This window comes from Talpa europaea, assembly GCF_964194135.1.
Source record: "Talpa europaea genome assembly, chromosome: 5".
NCBI classification, from domain to species: domain Eukaryota; kingdom Metazoa; phylum Chordata; class Mammalia; order Eulipotyphla; family Talpidae; genus Talpa; species Talpa europaea.
This window is the reverse complement of record NC_140071.1, coordinates 69,896,730-69,920,756: the sequence shown is the minus strand read 5'-3', so window position 1 is coordinate 69,920,756 and position 24,027 is coordinate 69,896,730. Positions and strand designations below refer to the sequence as shown.

The following is a 24,027-nucleotide window of genomic DNA, read 5'->3' as shown; positions in this document are numbered from 1 at the left end:
ATTTCCCTAGGAAGAGGCTTGAGTAATAAGAAAGTGATGCTTCTGACCACACCTAGCATGAACTTTGGCTTGCCAATAGTCATGTTTCAGCTGAGATTTCAATTGGTTGCAACCTTTGCTAACATTAGAACTTCTATGTTGTGAGAGACCATGAGCCAAAGTCCATGCCCAAATTTCTCATACAGAAAAACAGATATGATGATTTTTTTTTGTTTAAGTTGCTAATTTTAGGGTAATTTGTTATACAGTAATAATTTATAGCAAATATAACTACTACCAAATCATTCCATGTTGTGAACCATTATTCCACAAGCCCCAACAACTTTTTTTGCTATTTTTGTCATACATTGAGAAAAAGAAAAGAATGAAATTTGAGGAATAATGATACTGATCATTCTCTTGATTTTAATGATGGTATTAGATAAAGATTTATATATAAGCACACACATATACATGTGTGTATATATATGCGCTTTATATATGATATATAACAAATTATACATCAAACATGTGCAGTTTATTTTAAATTGTACCTAAATAATGTGTTTGAAATAAGTAAATATACAAGATTCACTGTATATTTGAAAAAAGACAAAATAGACAGGAATCCAAATAAATTAAATATGATAGTAACTCAGAAGACATGAAAATTGTATAGAAGGGCATGAATTTAAAAAATCTATAATAATTACCTTCTGAGAAATAAATGGAAAATTTTTCATCCATGAAAAAGGGGAGGTTATAAAAAATAGTATTAGAATAGGGAAGAGTTCTTGGGATTTAAAAACAATAGTGGAAGCTAAAATTTCAACAGAAGGTTTGGAAGATAAAGTTGAAGAGTTCCTTAGAAAGTGGAATAAAGATAAAGAATAATAAAATAGAACAAGAAGATAATAAAATGAAAGCATAGTTATAGAAGTCTATTAGAGTAAGAGGGATTCTGGGAAGAAAAATAAAACAACAAAGAACAGAAAATGGTGCTATTTATCAATGAAAGTATATTTCAATTGAAGAGCTAAAGATAAATCTATACATTTAAGGGTACCAGATGGTACTCAAAAATGAACTTTAAAAGACGATTTTGTCACTCAAAAGTAGAAAAGAGAAAAAAAATCAGTTTCTTATATTTCCCTTTTGTTTTCAGTCTTCCTACTCCCTTTCTTGTAGCTTCAGCTTTATAAGTCAGCTTTCTAGGGTTTAATGTCAGTTTGCTTTATCCAATCTTTTGTTTGGTACCTTTATATTCCACAAATGGTGACACCATCAGTATTTGTTCTTCTCCTGATTTATTTCCCTTACACTAATCCCCTCCAGCTAAATCCATACTGCCACAAATGGCAAGAGTTTGTCTCCTAAGCCTACAAATTTGTGATAATTTGTATGGCTTCCTTAGGAGAATTATATACCATCTTGAACAAGATTTTCTCCACTTCATATTTAATCCCAAACATAAAATTCTATGTCTTACTAAGTAAGTCTTATCATAATTGTTTTGTCTTCCATTCCTTTTTTTTTTCCTTACTGTTTTTCTTCTTTGTTAATTCCAGCTAAAAGTCATGGCTTCTTCTTCTGAATTTTGATACTGCTGGTGATAAAGATAATACAGCTGAAATTGTTTAGTGTTTGTTCCATCAAACATTTTTTCTATCCCTTTACAATGTTTATAAAGCATACCAATGTAGGAAATACTATTTTTATATTACAAATTAAGAGACCAAGGAATAAAAGGATTTAATAATACTAAGTGGCACAACAAAAATTTGCTTCAAGATCTGGGTACAGACCTCATGTGCCTAACCTTAATGCAATAATGCTTACATTATTGAATGTTTGCCTCTCTCATTTCATATTCTCTTTTATTAAGTTTTTCTATGCATTTTTATTTTCTAGTATAAAATATTCCACTGAGGGACCTCCCTTGTGGTGCAGGGGTTAAAGTCTCAGTGTTGTCAAGTATTGCCAGTCACTGCAGTGTAAGTTCAATCCCCAGCAGGGAGCTAATCCACATGGCTCAACAGACCTGTCCTGTCTCACCTGCTGCTCCCATCAGCAGTGTATTTCAGTAGATCTGCCTTTTCCACTCCCCACTCTGTTTCTGGTGAATCCTCTCACCCTTCCACACATCTGGTCTGCACCCCAGTTCTTGAATGCATAAATAAGAATAAATCTTGAAAAAATAATTCCACTGATAAAACTAAAAATAGCATACATACGAATGTCCATCTAATCTTCCATTTTTGAAGATTTCTAAAATTTTTATATTTTATGTATTCGTTATAATTGAAGGAGTCACTGCAACATGTTTGAATACCTTTAACCTTCCAATAATTTATGAATTCTTTCTTCTTTATCTTTTCATAGCATTTAGTGCCATTCTTGGAATATCAGAAGTGTTCGAATTTTGTTGCATGAATAGTTAAGCCACATGTTGCAACCCCGATGTTCCCAAATTCCCCAACATTCTAGAATTATATTTTCCTTTAATGTTTTGATAGAATAGTTAGAGTCCTTATTTCACAAGCAATGGGAAGTTTCTTACTCTTCTGCTGGATCTTATGGGTTGGGAAAGGGCTCCATATATTTTTTTAACGATTTATTTATTTATTTATTTATGCAAGCACTGGGTACAGTCAGAAGCGTGGGAGGATGAGAGAATTCACCAGAGCCAGAGAGGAGAGCAGAGCAGGCAGACTGATGAAGTACACTGCTGAGGGGAGCAGCGGGCGGCAGGAGAGGTCTGCGTGCCATGCGCACCATGTGGGACCCTCACCCAGTGGCAGGTGATCGAACCGGTGCTGCAGAGGCTGCAGGCAGCTTTGCAACCCAGTGCTCACCCATGCACTACCGGGGAGGCCCAGTTCCATATACTTTTTCTTGTCCCCTGACACCAATGTTATTTTCCTTTGAATTTTTTCTACTAGCTCCATTTTGTAACTTGTCTCCTGGAATTGCCATCCTCTTGCTGCACTGTCATTGCTGACCTGGAATATAAATGAATCAATATATCATACTTTTTAATTATTTACTCAATATTTCACCAACATAAAAGCATTCTCCAAATGACCAATAGCACTAAATTGGACTCTGAAAAGAATGATAAGGAAACAAATGTCTCCATAGTCATGTTGTTTTTGTAATCAAGAAAAAAACTCACATAGGTAGGTATGATGAAGAAACACTGGTAGTGGGCTTGAACTGTGTGCTGGAGTAGTAGACATTTATCAGCCTTACATAGATAAGGGGGCAAGGAGAATATTAGAGAAAGGGCTGAAATCATGTGCAAATGAACAATAGTTGAATGGAGCAAGTTATATCAACTGCAAAAAAGCACAGGTGCAGAGATTTAGGCCAAAAATAGTGAGAAATAATTCTGGAGAAACCAGGCAAAGCTACTTTAACAAAATTCATACTCTACCCAAGTCTTCCATAACAGATGTAATCTTAATTCTAAAGTTAATGGAAACTATTGAGCAGTTTGTAGTGAGGGATTGACATGATCCAATTGTATTTTGAAAAAGGGAATTTTGGCTCCTGTGTAGATACAAAAAAAAAAAAAAAAAAAGGTAAAGCATGGTGAATGCAAAGATTCCAGAGAAACATTAGTACAGGAGAGATGGAGGTTTTGACTAAGGAAGTGATAGTAGATGTGAAATAATGGAAACTCTTGAGAATGATTTTAGTGCAGCATAAAGAAGAGGACCTGATGATTTGAGGGAAGAATAGGGTTTCAAAAATGTAAGGCTCACTGAAATGTGACATGAAAAAGAGTAAATGCTTTGTTTTAACATGTTAGACTTTATAGTCTTAAAACTTAATCAGAACTTTTTGAGTAAGGAAAATTTTCATCAGCTATGTCTTTCTTCGGATCTTGTCTAAGAGGTTTTTTTTTTTTTTTTTCCTTTTAAAACCACTTTCTCCCCTTCGACTCTTATTCTTTACCACCACTTTATTGCTTAACATGTTTATGGAATAACAATAATTTCTTCATAACTTTAATAAAGTTTAGCACTAAATTTCTACTAGTTTAGATCCCAGTTTTGTACTGCCAGTATTTCTATTGAGCAGTTGCTAAACTGGCTTCCATAGTTCCAAACTCCTTAGTAACACAAAGATGTGGAGAAATATTGAAGTCACAGCATTTTTGTGTATTTTTGATCAAATTCTTAGGTCTAGACTTTCACCAGGACTTTCAGGGTCATGAAGCTGTGTAAGGAGATCACTTGTATCTTCCCCTTGGGTATACCTGCTCCAGGCTTCCCTCAGCCATTTACCTCCTAAAATTCTCATTGGTCACTGACAAGCTGTATTATTTCCTGGAAGATTGCCTTATTTTTATTTTCTTGTTCTCATCTGATAAGATGTAATGATAGTTTACAGAAACATATATAATAATGTACACAGAGTAAGCACTTTATGTTAAAAATGTAGAATCAAAATGCTTAATAATGTTTTATGACTTGTGAATCTATATGCCCCTGAGAAGATGAATATCGATGCCTAATATTGAATCTTTTCTTTTTTGTGTCCTTTTCAGGGAACATCCTTCTTTATCAGAACTCCCCTTGTGTTCATATCCAGATTTCGTCACCAGGACTAATGAAGAGTTGAGAAGAGTCATTAACCATCATGTAAGACTTAACTTTCTAAAACAGCAAAAGTTTTCTTCTGTAAGGGCACCTTAACTTTGCATGGGTAGTTCTGAGAATAAAACATTGACATGTAGAACTTAAAAGTAGTGCTACAGTTGAACATTGCCAAACTTAATTATATCTCCCTGTACTTTATATCCACCTCAATACCTACTTTATATGCACCTTTATTGGGTTGCAGAAAATTTCACCTTGGGGGCCTACCTGGTGACACAAGGGTTAAGATGTAACCTATGAAGCTATCTGCAGCCACTGCAGCATGAGTACAATTCCTGGCCAGCCAGGGAGAAACCCACATGGTGCAGCAGACCTCGCCTGACTCTCCCACTGCTCCCCTCAGCAGTGTACTTTGATGAAACTGCCTGTTCTGTTCCTCAATCTGTCTCGGGTGAATCCCCTCACCCCCTGCACCTCTGGCCTGTATCCTAGCTCTTGTGTGCATAAATAAATAAATGTTTGTTTGTTTGTTTTTTAAGAAAATTTCACCGTGGCCATAGGTAAAATACTATTATTAGCTTTATTCTATTTCCTGAGTAGTACTGATTTCTTGTGATAAAAATCTATTATTGAACACCAAACACTGACCTCTACTACAGTTTAAAGAAATTTGGCTTAATTTTTGGTGACCATTTAACTTTTGAAATATTAGGAAGACTTAAATCCCTTTTTTCTGCTATGAGTTAAACAAGTAGTAGAAATTCAAAGCTTTTCACATAAGACAATTTAATCCATTGAGCTATATTGATGATTTCTTACCAAATACTGTTCCGAGTATTTCTTTTTTGCAGTAAAAGTACTCCATTATCTGAATAGAGAATATGCTATATGCTATTGAATGCGTATAAATTCAATAGCATACATAGAATGTGTTAAAATTAATTTTATCACCATTAGTTTAGTATTATCTGTCAGATGGTGTTTCTATCCCCATTATTAATTATATATATATATATATATATATATATATATATATATATAAGATTTTTATTTTTATTCAAGAGCTGTGGTACAGGCCAGAGGCGCAGGAGGATGAAAGGATCCACCAGAGACAGAGTGAGGAGCAGAAAAGGCAGACAACAGAAACACACTGTTTAGGGGAGCAGTGGGCGCTACAGGAGAGGTCCGCCACACCATGTGGGATTCTCGCCAGCTGGTGGGGATCAAACTGGCACTGCAGAGGCTGTGGACAGCTTCACAGCTCGTTGCTCAACACACTGTGCCACCAGGGAGGCCCACCCGCATTATTAATTTTTTCATGTTACATTTAATTAATATTCTATTGAGAAAAATAAAGGATAATCTCACCCCACTGAAAATGTGTTTATCACAAAGCTAATATTTAAGCCACTTTAGCCATAGTCACAAATATTGAGGTTTAGAAACTGAATGATGCTGTGGAATCACGAATGAAAAGTATAGTGTTGGGGCCTCCCTGGTGGTGGCCCAAAGGGTTCAGACACACCTATGAAGCTGTCTGCAACCTCTGCAGTACGAGTTCGATCCCCCAGCCCGCCAGGGAGAAATCCGCATGGCACAGCAGACCACTCCTGTCTCACCCGCTGCTCCCTTCAGCAGTGTACTTCCGTTGATCTGCCTGTTCTGTTCTGCACTGTCTCTGGTGAATCCTCTCACCACCCTCCAGCCCCTGGTCTGAACCCCAGCTCTTGTATGCTTAGATGGATAAATCGTAAAAAAAAAAAAAAGAAAATTATAGTGTTGTTCTTTTATTCACTAATAACATTTTTGTTAAACTATATACCATATATATAGGGAGTTATCAAAAATTCCTAATGACTCATAAATTACAGCATCTATGTTTTTAGTATTCATGTCTAGTACATGTTCTATAGTAGATTCCAAGAGAGAGAAAATTGACTGTGTGTACATTGCACATTTAGATAGTGTAGTTTTAATAACAGACCAAAAATTCCTTGACAGTTTTTAGTGACCATCCCTTATCCTTGAAGTAAAATAAAAACATTAATCACTTTTTGATTAATCATATTAATCATATCTGCCTAAGGCTAGTTAAAGACTTAAATGACATTATTTTTATGATAGAAGGAGTCTAAAAAATATCTTCTATAAGTCATCATCTTTTCCTGTTTCCAAGTGTATAAGCATTATCTAAATAATCACCACTATCATTCTGTTAATGATGTATCTATAGAATGATAAAGGAGCCCTTTCTAAAATATGTTTAAGAAATGATAATATCCAAATTGTTTGGTATGTGGTGAGTGTGATCACATAGTACTTCAGAGTATTGGTTTGGGAGTGTTTTTGGAAGTTTTTCCTGAATATCATATTTAAAAAAAATTAAATACCTTTGTAAAAACCATTTGTACCATTTCCTTTCATATAGTTAAGCTCTAGTGTTTTGTACTTATATCTCACACTATATAAAATTTCTTGCATTAGTTAATTTAATTCCCACAACCCATAAAATATTTGCCAGCTATAATAGTGATGTGGTTTTTTTTTTTTAAGATTTATTTATGCATACAAGAGCTGGGATACAGGCCAGAGATGCAAGGGGTGAGAGGATTCACCAGAGACAGAATGGGGAACAGAATAGGCAGACTGACTGAAATACACTGCTGAGGGGAGCAGTGGGCAAGACAGGAGAGGTCTGCTGCACCATGTGGGTTTCTCCCGGGAGTTGAATTGGTGCTGCAGAGGCTGCATATTGCTTCATAGCGTGGTGCTTAACCCCTTGCACCACCAGGGAGGCCCAACTTGAGTTTTAAAGTTAGTAAGTCCACTTTTCAGTTCTCCATAGTTGTTCAGATTCCTGGTTTATAATTCATCATTCATCATTCATGGGAATGGGAAAGTGAAATCTGTAGTGTTAACAAGAAATAAGAATATACAGCTACAAGGTTTAATTGTTCTGCTAAGTCAGTTGGATTTTATTGAGTGACCATCATATCAAGGAATAGAGCAGATATCCAATTCTTCAGCAGATAATGAGATACCTTATTCACTGCTGGTACAAGGTGAGTGAGTGGATTAAATAAAACAGTAAATGGTGCTTCTATATCACATAGATTTCAAGCATGTCTGCATCTTTCTAGCTGCAATGCAATGATAATAATAACGTAGATGTAATATCAAGATAATGGTTGATTCAAATTTAATTGGTTACAGGAAACAGACAAAAATGTGAAATTCCTGGGTTAAAAAAAAAAAAGAAGTATAATGTTATGGTGAATTCCAGCTGTGCCAAATTCTAGCAATGAGGTAAAAGAGGTAGAGGTTCCTTCTGGACACTGGTGGTAGAGTACCTCATAAAATTAGAGAATTTTATTATGCTGAGAGTTTTTAAGAATTAATCTTTTTTTCCACAATGTAAAGAAAATAGTCAGGAGGTACATTGAAATTTCTCATATAAGGTATATTGTCATTCTTTATAGATTCTGTATTTATTATAAATTTTAAGTTATAATGTAAAATTGGCCATTTTGTAAAACAATATTATTTTGTTTATTATAAGAGAAAAAATTATGCCACAGATGGGTATCATAGAATTTAACCAAAGCTTGAATTTCAGGCTGTGCTTGCATATTCTGTATGCTTTGCCTTGATTTTCTAGATATTTCATAAATAAATAATTTTGGAGAAATGAAACATCTATGATTAATTACTGTATGTAGAAATAGGCTCAAGATTGGTGCTAGTAACTTTTGTATGTCTTATGTCTTTAAAATTTGACTGGGAACAAAAACTAGTAGATATGATTTTCTTACATTTTTGGTTTAATATTTATTATGTGTATTAAATAGTTGACATTTAAAAAATATTGCTTTTGGAGGGCTAGTTGATGTGTTATTTACTTTGAGGTCTAGTTCTGCTTATGAATATCTACATATTCCAGATGGAAATCAGCAGTCACAAAACAACAGCATTTTAGTAGCTTAAAAGTTAATTGATGAGTTAACTTATATAACTTGAAGAATTTATAAGTTAACTGATGAGGTAAATATAGCTATTTGGGTGTACATACATGGGCTGAAGGTGATAAAGTAGTCATGTAAATAGTGTCTTCAGGAATGTCCAACATTTCAGCTAGGGGTCATTTTGCCCTGAATTTTTTAGCTAACCTGAAGAAATATATTCACCTCTATTTACATTTTTTTAAATAATAAATTTTATTTTTATATTCCCCATACAATTGCAGCCCCCCTATTCTGACCCCATTCCCTCCCCTCCCGCCCCCGCCCCCCTAAAAGTGTCTCTGGTTCATAGTTTTTTGTTGATTTTGATTTTCACTTTCTTATAGTTATTCAGTTTCCTGGTCCCTTATTTAAGTTTTCTAGATTCCTGCTATGAGTGAGACCATCCAGTATTTTTCTTTTTCTTTTTGGCTTATTTCGCTGAGCATGATCCCTTCCAGCGCCATCCATGTTGCTGCAAATTGCATGTGTTTATCTTTTTTGAATGCTGAGTAATATTCCATGGTATATATGGACCACATCTTCTTGATCCAGTCATCTATTTTTGGGCAGTTGGATTGTTTCCAAAGCTTAGCTATTGTAAACAGTGCTGCTATAAACAGGGGTGCAGGTGCTCTTTGGAATTAATGTTTTCTGTGTCCTTTGGGTAAATACCTAGGAGTGGAATTGCTGGCTCATATGGAAGCTCTATGTTTAGTAGGTCCAGAAATCTCCACACAGCTCTATTTACATTTTTTAATCATTAAAGTTATTAGAATGAAAAACAAGGTCCTCATGATGATGTTTGGTTGATTTGCTATTATTGTTTATACTCACTTATTCCTAGGGCTCTTACATACATATATGCTGCTATTGTCACAAATTATCATGATAAATCCCAATAAATCCCTTAGAAGAATTTTTACTGATCTGATACAAAATCAACTTTTGTCTGCTCATTAATCTTATTTTCAACCTCAAATGTTAGAATACCACAAATTTTACCTTTCAATTTAATTTTTCAACTTGGTTTTGTATTTATAATTCTTTTATGTCATATAAATGCAATTAATGACAAGGAAAAGAAATTCCTTTTGTATGTAGAAATGCAAACCCTATTATGTCTCTTTTTGAATGGTTTCTTTTGATGAAAATTTTAAAGAGGGATTTGTACTTTTTTGTGGAACTTGTATACTTTCTAATAGATGGCATATATTTTTCCAGAAGAGTATAAATTCCAGAAGAATATATATGGAAAAAATCTGGCTATAGGAAATCTACATTGTGTGAAATTAATTGATATATTTTTCATGGAAAACCATGTGTAAATGACACTTTTTCTTTGTAACAGTGGCAGAAAGAACTGGAGATCCAAAAGAAATTAGATGAACTGCATGAAGCAAAAGAATGTGAAGATAAGGAGTTAGAAAAAAAAAATCACTTCAGAGAAATTATGAAGAGAAGAGAAGAGAAACTACACAAACAAACCAAACCCTATGAGCTTCCTCCAAGGACTGAAGTAATTTCATCAGAAAAGAAATTGACCCACCCCAATTAGGTCCATGTGTCAGAAATCTGTTGCATTTAAGAGACCAAGACAGCTATATGTTAGGAAAAATTTCTTCTGTTAAGAGTTGTTAACCTGATGTAGGCTCCTTAACAGTAATGTTTTAGTTCTAAACTAACAGCTATTAACCACATTTGAGTGAAGCAATTTTACCAGCTAAACATTTTCAAGAATACATCTAGAGCCTTTTCCAATTGACTCTTGTCTTCTGATGACAGATACTTAATGATTCTCAAAGTATTGATATTTATTGGAAAGTTAAATGGAAATCAATTGCAAGTTATTGAGTTATATACAAAAATTACTTCTTGAAATGGAATGAACATCAACTGATACTCCAATAACAATTATACAAATAAAATAAGTAAGGCACTTACTTTCATAGTCAATTTATACCAAAACAAACCATACGCCAGAAGCTTGAATTTGATAAATTACTATGTATTAAACATTTTTGGATGGGCCAGACATTTCAAAACAACTTCATCTTTAACAGCCACCAGGGGAGGCTCCTGATGGACAGTGGTTTTACTTTGCCAGATGAGTTTATGACAATGGATTTTGATTTCCTTGGAAGGTACAGTAACACTTACTGGAATGATTCATCTAAACAGGGGTCATTTTAAAACTAGCACATCATTTCATCAGGTGCTTTTAATCAATGGGTAAGAGTAATAAGATAGGGTTTCTGTGATGCCTTGAGCTTCTTTACTGAAAAATATAGATATTACGCTTCACTTTCACACAGGTGACTTGGTATACTCAAGAGACAAATCCTTTATCAGGGATATCAAAAGGAAATGACTACCTAGTCAGGAAGGTAGCATAAATTTAGTGAATAGGGTTACAAAATATCTACCCCATACATAGATGTTTTCCACCGCTCAGCTGATATGTGTGTCCAGTATTTTTTAAAAATATTTATTTATTTATGCACGCAAGACCTGGGGTACAGGCAAGAGGTGTGTGTGTGGGGGGGGGGTGAAATGATTCACCAGAGACAGAGTAGGAAACAGAAAACAGGCAAATTGACTGAAATACACTGCTGAGGGGAGCAAGTCAGGATGGTTTGCTGCGCCATATGGGTAGTTCCCTGGCCAGGGATTGAACTCGTGCTTTAGTGGCTGCAGATAGCATCATAGGCTGCATCTTAAATCCTTGTGCCACCAGGGAGGCTCTGTGTGTCCAGTGTTGTAGGATTATCTAATGTTTTCAGAAGAAGCTTTCAAATGGGATTATTTTTTATAATTAAAATTTACTAATATCAAAAAGTTGGTCACCAATTCTAAAAATATCATATAATTTCAGGTTAAATTTAACACATGGGCCACAAATTTTTGACCCATATTTTGTAAATTAAGGTATCATTCTTCATTTAAAATAACAATAATATATTGTTGAAATGCAGGAAGGGAAATGACATCCCCATTTTGATCTCAGTAGGGTGAATTCAAACATATTACTCTCCCATTTTTTTGTTCATCCTTGTCTTCTCATGCAGAGGATATGCAAGTTATCAAAAATAGTGTCTCCCAATGACTCTTACTAATTATTTTCATCAATCTTTACTTTCTTCACATGTGAAAAGAAATCTTGCTTACAGAAAGTAAGTCTTTTTCTCTGAATTACATTCCTTCCAAAATCTTGATCCATCCACTCTCCTATATCCCCCTTATAAGTCACTTTCCATCACTTGCTTTACCTATAAATTCTCAATTCTCTACCATCCATAAGTCCCCCAATGATATCAGCCTATCATCCTCTTAGTGTCCATGGAAATCATGATCATTCCATTGGCTTGTAGAGAAGAACTCCTGAGTTGTGGAGAGGGATTTTGGAGATCTCATGCTATTATAAGAATTTCAACAAATGCTGCTGTTTCAGTGCCATCTTTACAGAAACCTGGTCTGCCACAGATGGCCCATGAAGTTCTCAGCTGTTAAGGAAGACTCTGAGTCTAAATGAATTTGCAGCAGGGTGAGGCTGGGGAGAATGCCATCGAGAGCAGCTCCTCCTTTCACTCTCCCAGCCCAAGGTTTTATTAAAGATATAAACAAAGGAACAAAAAAAAAATAGCACACAATTGTGTTTATGCTTATATAAATTAATAAGTTACTGCTGAAACAAGTGTTTTCTGATTAGTAGGGAACATGCATACAAGCCAGTACGTCCTCAGAGAACAGGAGTCAGTTCTGGGAAGAAGTTCTGTTTTCAGAACTTCTAACCTCCTGGAACTCCATATGCAGAGTAAACAGGTATTCTCAGAGAACATCAGCTCCCTTTAAGGCAGCAGGCTGCCAACACTGGTCCCTGTTATTTCTGAACTTTTCTCGTGTTTTGAGACGAGTACTCTGCCTTAGACTTCTCTGTTGAAAACTTACGTTTGTTTGTTTGCTTGTGTATTTATTTTCTGTTCTGCTTAGTTTGTTCCGTCTTGTTCACCTTCTTTGTAACTTACATATTTTTCTTAGTATTTATAATATGCTCATCTTCACTCTTATGGATTCATGCCTTCTGAAAAAAAGCAATCTTTTTTCTCTCAGTTCTGAAGATTTGAAAGAGAAAAAAAAATGAGGAAAAAAGTATATAAGGAAAGAGATGATTAGAAGACTCTTTTTTTCTTAAATTGTTCCTGAAAATTCTTAAAATTTGGCAGCACACATCTTGCATGTTTTTCTCCCTACATCCTGGAAATCAGCAAAGATTTGTACTTATGGATCTGGGTTTATATTCTAGCTATGTGTCCTGTTTGCTTTGAAACATTGTGCAAGAAACTTAATAAGTAAAATGGGTACGTTTTATGTAAAGGGTGGTATCCTTCAGACATGAACAAGGAAAACAGACAGAATTATAGTCATTTCAAACAGACATAATTCAAACAGGAGAGGTCTGCTACACCACTTGTGTCACCTCCCTGCCTGGCCAGGAATCACTCATGCTGCAGTGCCTGGTGACAGCTTGATAGCACTGTCTTTAACCCCTGTGCCACCAGGGAGGCCCCCATTGTTCCTATCTTCAACATCAAAATGCAGAGAGAAGAATGGCTTATGAGCTGAAAGACATTAGTTACTTACCAGGAAAAAAACGTCTTGTGCAATGCCTAGCCTGGAGTATTAGGCCATGTAATAAAAGTCAAAGGCGCTTCTTTTCTTCTGCATTTTTGGTTCTCTTTTCTGCAAGCTTTCCTAGGCCAAAAATTAAATAAATAAATAAACAGATAAATAAATAAATAATGCTTGGGAGAAAGCATCACCTTTTAGGTTAATGTAAATAACTTAACAATTATACTATAATTTATCTTTGTAACTCTTAATTCTTCCATAAATACTTAATTTCACACTAACTCAACTGAAACTCTTTGCAGCTATTAATTTTGCCTCAAAATTCACAAAGTGCTCTTAGAGTCTCAGGCACCAGATGAATTCTTTCAGCTATTCTTTGTTATTCATCTTAAGGTTTCTCACCCTTAGTTATTTTCCTCCAGTCTTCCCACTGTAAGTTTCTAGGAGAAGAGAAAATGAAAAGTTGCACAATGTCTATTTATCCTCTACAGCTCTTATTAATCTTTAAATGTCTCTCCTATTAGGAAGTGTTAAGCTATTTCAGAATTAAATTGCTTTTTATCTCAAACTCGTTACCATGTTACTTTACACTCTGTTTACTCTTATTTTGAAAGAATAAACCCAACTCATCTTACATTCATTTATTATGAATTCCCTATAGATATCTTCAGCAATCATCAAAGCATTCTTTATCATTAAAAGATCATTTGCCCTAATGAGAATGAAATGTTTATATGAATTTTAGCTAGCTTCTCTAGGACATTGAATGTTAAAAGACATATATGGGGCCTCCCATGTGGCGCAGCGGTTGAGCGCTGGGTTGCAAAGCTGCCCGCAGCCTCTGCGACGCCAGTTCGATCCCCGGCTGCTCCCCGGCCACCAGAGGAGGGTCCCACATGGTGCGCAGACCTCTCCTGCCGCCCGCTGCTCCCCTCAGCAGTGTACTTCGGTTCTTCAGCCTGCTCTGCTCCCCACTCTGACTCTAGTGAATTCTCTCACCCTCCCGCGCTTCTGACTGTACCCAGTGCATGTATAAACAAAACAAACAAACAAACTAAATAAAATAAAATAAAAAAAGACATATATGAGGGGAGAAAAAGAGAGAAAAGACGAATAGTAAATAATGTAACAGAAACATAAAGTCAAGCATTTCTTATAGTGCCACTTTCAAAAGTCAAAAGAACTACAAAGTTTTCTCTTGCATGCCAAAGAGAAATTTAAGGATGGGAATACCTGAAGCAAATATCTTTACTCTGAGATTTGTGAGAGACTGGGGGATGAATGCATGCTGAGGAAAATGACAAAAGTAATACATAGCAATATGTTAAGCAATTAGAGTAATGCTTAGCAATTACCTATGGCATAATTAATTCTCTTGTTGTTTTTGTGGTATGATATAATGGTAGTCTCACAATTCAGAGATGGAATTTACCTTGCAGTAAATTAAGGAGCCTAAGCCAGTTGGGTAAAATTTGCTGTGCAGTTTGTTGTGTCTCAAAGTGTGTTGATGGGGATTCATAATGTTTCTCCATCCTGTTGTGGAGGAATATTTTCCCTTTAACATATTCCTTGATTTTGCTCAAAGCATAATAACTGACCTCAAAAAATTCCCAAGAGTTAGGAATAGGGTAATGTCTTCCTTTTATGTATGAATTATTAATTAAATTTTCCTTTGTCTTTCCCTTCAGGAATTCTGCAGCCCCTTCCCCCCATTCCTGCCATCATCCATTAGACCTTTTTTGATAATTTAATCTTTTCTCCCTTCCTACTCCTTTTTACCCAGAAAATCTTATTACTGGTTTTTTATGTCCACTAGTTTTTAACAATATTTTGCTTTGTCAAATAGTCTACTTCGTAAATAGCCAATATTTGATTTTTTTTTGTTCCACTACACATACTTCCCTCAAACTACTTCCATTTGCTGTAAATGGCACATTTCAATCTTTTCTTATGGTTGAATAGTACTCCATTGTTTGGATGTACCACATCTTCTTGATCCAATTCTCTATCTGTGGGCATTTTTCCCCAGTTTTTGTAAATAATGCTGCAATAAAAAATATTGCAAAGTGTATACTTTTTTGAGATGAAGTTTTCATGTTCTTTGGATAGTGCTCAAGAGTGGGATTTCTGGATTATAAAATATAATAGTTACTAAGGTAAAGCAAGATAACTTTTCAAAATGACTGCACCATTTCACTTTCTCACCAACATTATAATAAGGTTCCTCTCTCTTTATGTCCTCTCTAACACCTATTGTTGGTACATTTAATATGTGTCTTTCTCACAGGATTGAGATGATATCTCTGTGGTTTGATTGCATCTCCTTTATTAGAAGTAATGCACATTTTACCTTATGTCTGTTAGCCTTCTGGATATCCTTTTTGGTGAATTGTCTGCTGACCTTTATTAATCCATTTTTTTAAATAATTGCTTAATTGCATAAGATTTTAATATATGTTGGATATTAACCCCTTGCTATTTGTTTAATGTGCAATTATTTTCTCATACTAAGTAGGATGTCTTTTTAATGTACTTACATTTTCTTTCACTATATAAAACCTGTTTGACTTGAGGTGATCTCAATTGTTTATTTTGTGTTTATTTCTCTTGTCATGTGAGTTAAATATCCAAAAACACTTTTTATAAATATGTCATGAAACATACTACCATTGTACCCTTCTATATATTTTATTGTTGCAACACTTATGTTTAAATCTTTAATCATTTTTTTTACCTTCAATAGAAATGAACTTTAATACAATTAATGTGCAGTTGAGAGAAGAAAAAGAATATGGTTTAAACTAATTTTCAATTAAACACCCAAATTTACCCTTCCCCTCATGGGTAAATGTCCAGCCAAAGAGGGTTGGCCCAAAGCAGGGCCACTGAGGCCCAAAAGCCTGCCATAAGTCTCAGGCACCTCCTGGTGGGGAGCCATGTGAAAGGCGCAGAAGAAGCAAGGCAAGTCTTGAAAAAAAAGAGCAAAATCAAATTACAAGTCAAAATAAAGGCTGACACTTTTAGCCTTCCCACACATCTCTCAGTCACATCTCTTCCATGTATCTCCTTCTTTATCCTCCAAGTCCTTGGTACAAGTCCAAGGCCAAGAAGCAAGAGTGGCTGCTTCACATATATCTCTGTTCCATGTCTCCCCCAGTCTTCTTCCTTCTCCATCTCTCTCCCCTTCTTCTTTAATCCATTTTGAATTTACTTTTGTGCATGAAGTTAGAGAGTGATCCAATTTCAGTTTCTACATGTGATCATATAGTTATTTTTGGCACCATTTGTTAAAGAGACTCTTCTTGTACAGTCATGGCTCCATTATCCTGAGTTTAGTATAACTTTGGGCCTTCGATTCTGTTCCATTGAGCCATGTGTTTGTTTTTATGTCTATACGATAGTAGTTAAATTATTGTTGATTTCTAATAAAGCTTAAAATCAGGCAATGTGATGATTTACTTTTTCTCCAGATTATTTTCTCTACTTGAGGCATTTTATGGTTCCATATAAATTTAATACTCTTTGTTCAATTTCTTTAGAAATGCTATTGGTATTTTGTTTATTTATATCTGTTAAGGTAACATTTATTTACAATACTGTATATAATTTAGTGGAATAGATTCATACCTACTTAGATGCATGTAACCAAAACACACCCACCACCAATGCACCGACAGAACTTTATAAGATCATTGTACCCCTCTCCTCTGTTTTCATCTCGACATTCATTTTTCATAACCTCAATTCTAAAGTTGTATTTCTGGGATATGTTTAGTTAGTTTCATCAGTTCCTTTGTTTTTTTTTTATCTATATTGCACATCTCAGTACAATTATAGGTTATTGATCCATGTTGTCACAAATAGTAAAATTTGATTTTTTTATAGCTGAGTAATATTCAAACTTGTATATATACCACGTCTTCTTAATCCACTCCTCTGTTATTGGACACTGAATTTTTTTACATAAGGTAGATATTGCAAACAATGCTTCAATGTACATAGGAGTGCATATAACCTTTTGAATTAGTGTTTTTGCATTGATTTGATAAATGCCAACGAGTGGAGTTGTTGAATTTTATGGTATATCTATTTTTAATAGATATTTTTGATTTTGAAGAAATAGGAGCTGGACCAGTCTAAATTCTCACCAATAGTGAGAGTTTCTTTTTCTCTACACACTTGTCAACATTTGCATTTCCTGTTTCTGTCCCCCCTGCCCAGGGATCATTCTCACAGAATTAGGAGGTATCTCATTGTGGTTTTGGTTTGCATTTTCCTGATGATAAATGATCTTGAACATATTTTTCATGTGTCTGTTAACCATGTGTATGTATTCTCTGAAGAAGTATCTTCCTAAGTATCTTTTTTTTTTTTTTAATTGGGATATTTGTTTTCTTTTTGTTAAGTTATGTGGTTACTGGTGGACCTTGGATATAGTCACTTGTTGGATGTATGATTTGTAAATTTTTGCTCCAGATCAGTAGGCAGTCTTTTAAATTTTAAAGATACTTTCTCCCTGATGATTTTTTTAATTTTCATATGGTCCCATTACTTTATCTTTGCTTTTATTTTCCTTACTTTGGAAGTCAATTATCAAAGACTTCACTGAAGCAAATGTTGTGGAATGTTTTGTCTTTGTTTTCTTCTAAGTATGATTAGGTATCCCGTTCTACATTCAAGTCTTTAATCCATTTTGAGTCAATTTTTGTATATAGAGAGACTTGTTGAGTTTCATTTCTCTTCATGTAGCTATCCATTTCTCCCAAGAGCATTTGTTGAAGTGACTTTCATTTCTTCATTGTACTCTTTTGGCTCCTTTGTCATAAGACAAATACCGCATAAGTGTGAGTTTATTTCTGGGCTCTCAATTTTACTCCATTTTGCTATGCGTATATTTTATTTTATTCCAATACAATTCTGTTTAGATTATTATAAACTTCTGGTGTAGTTTGAAGCCTGGGAGCATGATACTTCTATTCTCTTTACATTAGTCAAATTCGTTTTGGACGTTTGGTGTTTTCTGTGGTTCCATATAAATTTCAGTAATGGTTGTTCTATTTTTCTTCATTTCATAATTCCATTGAAATTTTGATAGGGTTTTTTTTTTAAAGATTTATTTATTTATGCATACAAGAACTGGGGTACAGGCCAGAGATGCAGGGGGTGAGAGGATTCACCAGAGACACAGTGGGGAATAGAACAGGCAGACTGACTAAAGCGCACTGCTGAGGGAGCAGTGGGCGAGACAGGAGAGGTTTGTTTTGCCATGTGGGTTTCTCTCTGGCTGGCCAGGGATCGAACTCATGCTGCAAAGGCTGCGGGTTGCTTCATAGTGCAGTGCCCTTGTGCCACCCAGGAGGCCCAATCACCTCTTTTAAAAGGTGTTTTCCCTTATTTGTTATTTGTCTCACTGAATTGTCCACAGTTGTAAATGTCCATAGATGTATAAAAATCCCCTACTACTATTGTGTTATTTTCAACATCTCTATTTCTATTTGTCTTATAGTTCTTGGTGTTTCATCACTTGGTACATATATATTTATGATACTATTACTTCTTATAGTAATAGGCTGCTAATTATAATATAATGTCCATCTGTATTTCTGATTAACATTTTTATTTGGAACTCTATTTTATCTTTTATAAATTTAACTGTTACTTTTTTATTACATTTTCTTGTATCATTATCTTCCAGCTTTCAACTGTATGACTATTATAGTTGTTGTTGGTAAGATGGGTTTCCTATAGACAGCAAAATTTTGGACTTTGTTTTGAAATCTACTCAGCTACTTTATAAATTTTACATAATTGATTCATCGGCTATTACCAGTAAAATAATTTCTGGGGTGACTTTCTCACATATTTAAAAAAATCAATAAATTCAAAGAAACTTATATTGCATTATAAAAAAATAATTTTCTCCTTAAAGTACATCGAGTATCTAATACAATTCCTTCTTTCCTTATGCCATCATGACTATCATACTATATCTATATTACATATAGCAAGGTAATGCAACAGTGACACTTTCAAAATGTGTTTGTTGGGTGGAGGAGATTTTTATGTATTATGACTGTTTAGCAGTGGGTATATGTAGCATCAGGCAATACCACACTGTTGGAGTCATGGAGCAAGCTGTAATAGCAGGATGCTGCCAAGAGGGCAAAACCTAGTCTTTTATTGATTGAATGATTTTTACAGAGTCAATTACTTGGGGCAGAAGAATAAAGAGAAAAAAGGTCAGAAGGAAGCAAATGTGGGCCTCCCCGGTGGCGCAGCGGTTGAGCGCTGGGTTGCGAAGCTGCCCGCGGCCTCTGCGGTGGTGGTTAGATCCCCGGCTGCTCCCCGGCCACCAGAGGAGGGTCCCACATGGCGCGCAGACCTCTCCTGCCGCCCGCTGCTCCCCTCAGCAGTGTACTTTGGTCCTTCTGCCTGCTCTGTTCTCCACTCTGGCTCTGGTGAATTCTCTCACCCTCCCATGCTTCTGACTGTACCCAGTGCATGTATAAACAGAAAGAAAGAAAGAAAGAAAGAAAGAAAGAAAGAAAGAAAGAAAGAAAGAAAGAAAGAAAGAAAGAAAGAAAGAAAGAAAGAAAGAAAGAAAGAAAGAAAGAAAGAAAGAAAGAAAGAAAGAAAGAAAGAAAGAAAGAAAGAAAGAAAGAAAGAAAGAAAGAAAGAAAGAAAGAAAGAAAGAAAGAAAGAAAGAAAGAAAGAAAGAAAGAAAGAAAGAAAGAAAGAAAGAAAGAAAGAAAGAAAGAAAGAAAGAAAACATGCCTCTATATAAAAAAAAAAAATTATAGAAGGAAGCAAATGTGTGCTTAAGTTATGATGGCTTTTGGGGGTGATGAGTCTGCAGATTTGGATTAGTATTATGGCTTGTGTTTGAAAATCGAAATCAAGCTTCTGACCCCTGATCGTGGTTCTGATCTTATTAACAAGGCATTCCACTGATCAGTCTCTGGGATGTAAAGTTACATATTAGTCAAAGGCTCCCCAGGTATTCCCGGTCATGCCTTATGAAGTATACTCAATGTCCCAGATCATTAAGCATCCTACTCTTGTTAAACTTGAGAGGAGCGCCCTAGATGTCAGTAACATCCTAGTCCCCCACCTCCTATCATGAAACCTAAAGTATCCTGAGGGCATAATCATTGAGAGTGAAGTTTGAGAATGGCTTCTCTATAATTTTACTGAACTTGATTTCCTAACTTCAATTACCTTCTTGGTGATTGTTTAGGGTTGCTGTCAAATTTTGTCCAACAAGTCACAAATTAAGTTTACAATTTTGGTAAGCTGATGATGATCAATTCAAATCCCCATAGTTTCCATGAAGTCTCTTCATTCTTTCTAACATCTCTATTTGTTAAATTGGGACATGCAAATGTGTATGTTATTGTTTTATATGTGATTGATGAATAACATTTATCACTTCACTGTGGGCAAATAAAAACAAAGTCATGGAAGCTTGCTCTGCCAATGCCTATACAGAAAAAAAAAAAAGTCTTGTAATAAATGTATCCCATGGTACATGCCTTAAATCGTGACAGTTTGAGAATTAAAGAATTTCTAAGTCTTGTGCTAATTCTAGGTATTTTATATGACATAAAAGACATGTTTGAAAATTATAGAAAAGACATTTTCAATTATTGTCTTCTATTACATAAATTCATATATTTATATAGTTTTCCAAATTATATTGTTGATTTGTTTACTTCTGAGCTACATGTATTTTCCTTGGTGACAGAGTTCATGAACATTTTGTTTTTAATTTTATTTGAGCTCACTTTTCTTCAAACATGCTAAAGGATGTATTTACATAATATCTTGAGCTTTTTCTTATTATTCCAGATTCACTGGAGAATTAAAAAAAGTGCAAAAATAATGCACTTCCAAGCCTTTTGTTTTAGTTGGGCAATCCTGTAGCTTTCTGATGATATTTCCCAGGCTGACTGTATTTTGGAAAAGAGAGATTCTTTTTTATGAATCAATGAATATGGCAGAGGTACATTTCAGATTCATCAGTGTAATGTTTTTATATATAGCCAGAATATTAGTAATTTAGGGATGTTTTGAATATTTATATTTGCTCTCATGTATTTTTAAAGGTATTAATAACATATCATTGAAAATTTGAGCTTGAATAAATAATATAAATAATAAAATCTTGGGAAGACTGATTCCTAGTTAGTTCCCTGATAGGCCTAGTTTAAACAAAAGTCAAAGAAAGAGAAATGTATTTTAAGTTAAATGTGTCTTACTTAAAATACAAATATAAAATATACTAAATATATTTTAAGCTGAGACATAATATTTGAAACATCCATCACCCATGCTCCATACCTAGTTGAGGAAGGTGGGTGAAAAGAAGTCTAGAACTGAGCTATTATTAATTACTAAACAATAAATGTTTGGTGAGCAGTTGAAGAGGAATTTGAAAGCCAATTACAACTATTAGAGTCAATCCAGAGTCCTTAATCATGAGACTAGTGAGATAAGAGGAATAAAATAGTTCATTAGATGTTAGTGCTAGAAGACAATTTTGCAGATGTGGAAACTGAGTTGTTGCACTTCACCAAGTTGAAGATGAGAAATTTATCAGTTCATTCAATGAAACGAAAGTATGAATTAGAAATAGCTATTTCCTTTGAATCATGAGGAAGTAGTATTTTGGAAGCTCTGTACTAAAATGCCACACTTAAATATACAGTGAAGGTCTGTGGGCCTGTGAACATTACATTATACTCTCAGACATTTGGACAAAGAGTAGCAATCAGGAATTTTACCCAAGTCCCATCTTGGGGTTCTGCCTATGAAAGAATTCTGAAGCTGTTTTTTGTTCAAATATATATGAATATCTATCTATCTATCCTTCCATTTATGAATATACACTAACAACATAGAAGTAAAAAGACAAGTACATGAAGTTGAACTGATAGAGCAGATTTAGATTAGGGATTAAAAATTTAAAGTTCTTAAAAAGTCTGATAATTCATGATGTATAAAATCTGGTATTATTTTCAACAATCATTTAATAGTAGATAATAAGATGCTACTCTGTATTCATCCCATTATATAGTAATGATTATGATGCTTTAGGAAGAATAAATTTTGTCTGGGGATCAGAGGTACAGCCAACAAGAGAAGGTTATATCTGCGCCACTTCTTTGTCTTTTTCAGAGACTTTATTTTGCCTATTCCTGACATCCTGTATTTGTCAAGTAGAGAGTGTTTAAACCTTGAAAAAACAGCTCTTAAAAAGGATATTGATAATAGTTGTAGCGAGGTATAAGGCCCAAATAATTAAAAAGGCAAACCTTGTATTCTAAATTAGTTTTTAGAGAACCTATTCTTAGGTTTGTACCATGTTTACATCAATGTAATGCAGGCTGTTTTTGCATCACCTTACTTTACAAAGCACTGATGGCCTTATTTAAAACATGCCTATGAAAAGGATACCCAAAGGACATAAAAAGATTAATTCAAAAGGATAATTGCACCCCTATGTTTATTGCAGCATTATTTAAAATAGGCAAAACATGGAAACAACCCAAATTCCCAAAAATAGATGATTGGATCAAGAAGATGTGACATATATACACAGAGGAATACTATGCAGCAAACAAGAATATTTACTAATGCCATTTGCAGCAACATGGATGGAATTAGAAAAGATTATGCTCAATGAAATAATTCAGATGGAAAAAGAAAAATATCAGATGAATTCACTTATAGGAGAATCTTATAGGGGAACCAAATGAGGGACCAAGGGGGAAAATAATAATAACAATAAAAAAAACACAACCAAACCAAACAACTATAAAAAGACAACTACATGGCAAAGTCATTCTGAAGGGGAGGAAGAGGTAAAGAAACCAGGGCGAGGACAGGAAGAACACAAGGGACTATGGTGATGGTGTATGGGTGAATTGGTGGTGGAAATTCTGTGGGGACTACACCTGAAAAAGGAAAGCAAGCATTGTAAAAAGTAAATTAATTAATTAAAAAAGATATATTAAAAAACACCAACTCTTGTTATATCTTAAAAGAAAAACAAAATATGCCTATAAAAAGGGCAATAGAATATTACTATCAAGGTTGTAGACACAGACTGGTCATTTCCTCCAGGGGTGGGGAAACATTTGAAAAGTGAAGTGGGCATTATAACTTAAATTTGCAATGGCTGCTTTGCTATTTTCCTTATCCTCCGCTACGATGATAAAGCTATTTAATGTTCATGCCTCCTTAAGAAACTAGTATAGATAACTGTATGGTAACATTTTTTTTTTAAAGATTTATTTATTTATTTATACCAGCACTGGGTACAGTCAGAAGCGCGGGAGGGTGAGAGAATTCACCAGAGCCAGAGCAGAGAGCAAAACAGAGTGACGAAATACACTGGTGAGGGGAGCAGCGGGCGGCAGGAGAGGTCTGCGAGCCATGTGGGACCCTCGCCCAGCGCCAGGGATCAAACCGGTGCTGCAGAGGCTATGGGCAGCTTCGCAACCCAGCGCTCAACCTCTTCACCACCGGGGAAGCCCTGGTAACATAATTTTAAAGGAGGATAGTAGGCAGATAAGTGGACTTGGTGATCATACAGAAATGATGATGATGATAAAAGCCAATGTGTATTGGACTCTTATGTTTTACTAGAGGATGTTTGTGTTATGACTTCTTGCTTATTAATGTTTTATAACTAACTCTGTGCATATGTACTGTTATCATCTTCCATAGGTGAGGAACTAAGGCTTAGAGAGGTCAGTTAGCTTGTTTAAAGTTGCACACCTAGTAAGAGGGCCTTTATGAACATCATTAAA

At 34.9% G+C, this 24,027-nt stretch overlaps 1 protein-coding gene across 1 annotated transcript in view; it reads left to right on the top strand.

Moving 5' to 3' along the window:
• TMEM232 (transmembrane protein 232) overlaps positions 1-10,142 on the top strand; it is a gene marked incomplete at both ends in the record, with an annotated part of 238,249 nt that extends 228,107 nt beyond the window's left edge. Inside the window, 2 exons of the mRNA XM_084232951.1 lie at positions 4,535-4,628; positions 9,936-10,142. Coding sequence (XP_084089077.1) covers positions 4,535-4,628; positions 9,936-10,142 — 301 coding nt within the window. The remainder of the gene's footprint in view (positions 1-4,534; positions 4,629-9,935) is intronic.
• Positions 10,143-24,027: the final 13,885 nt, after the last annotated feature.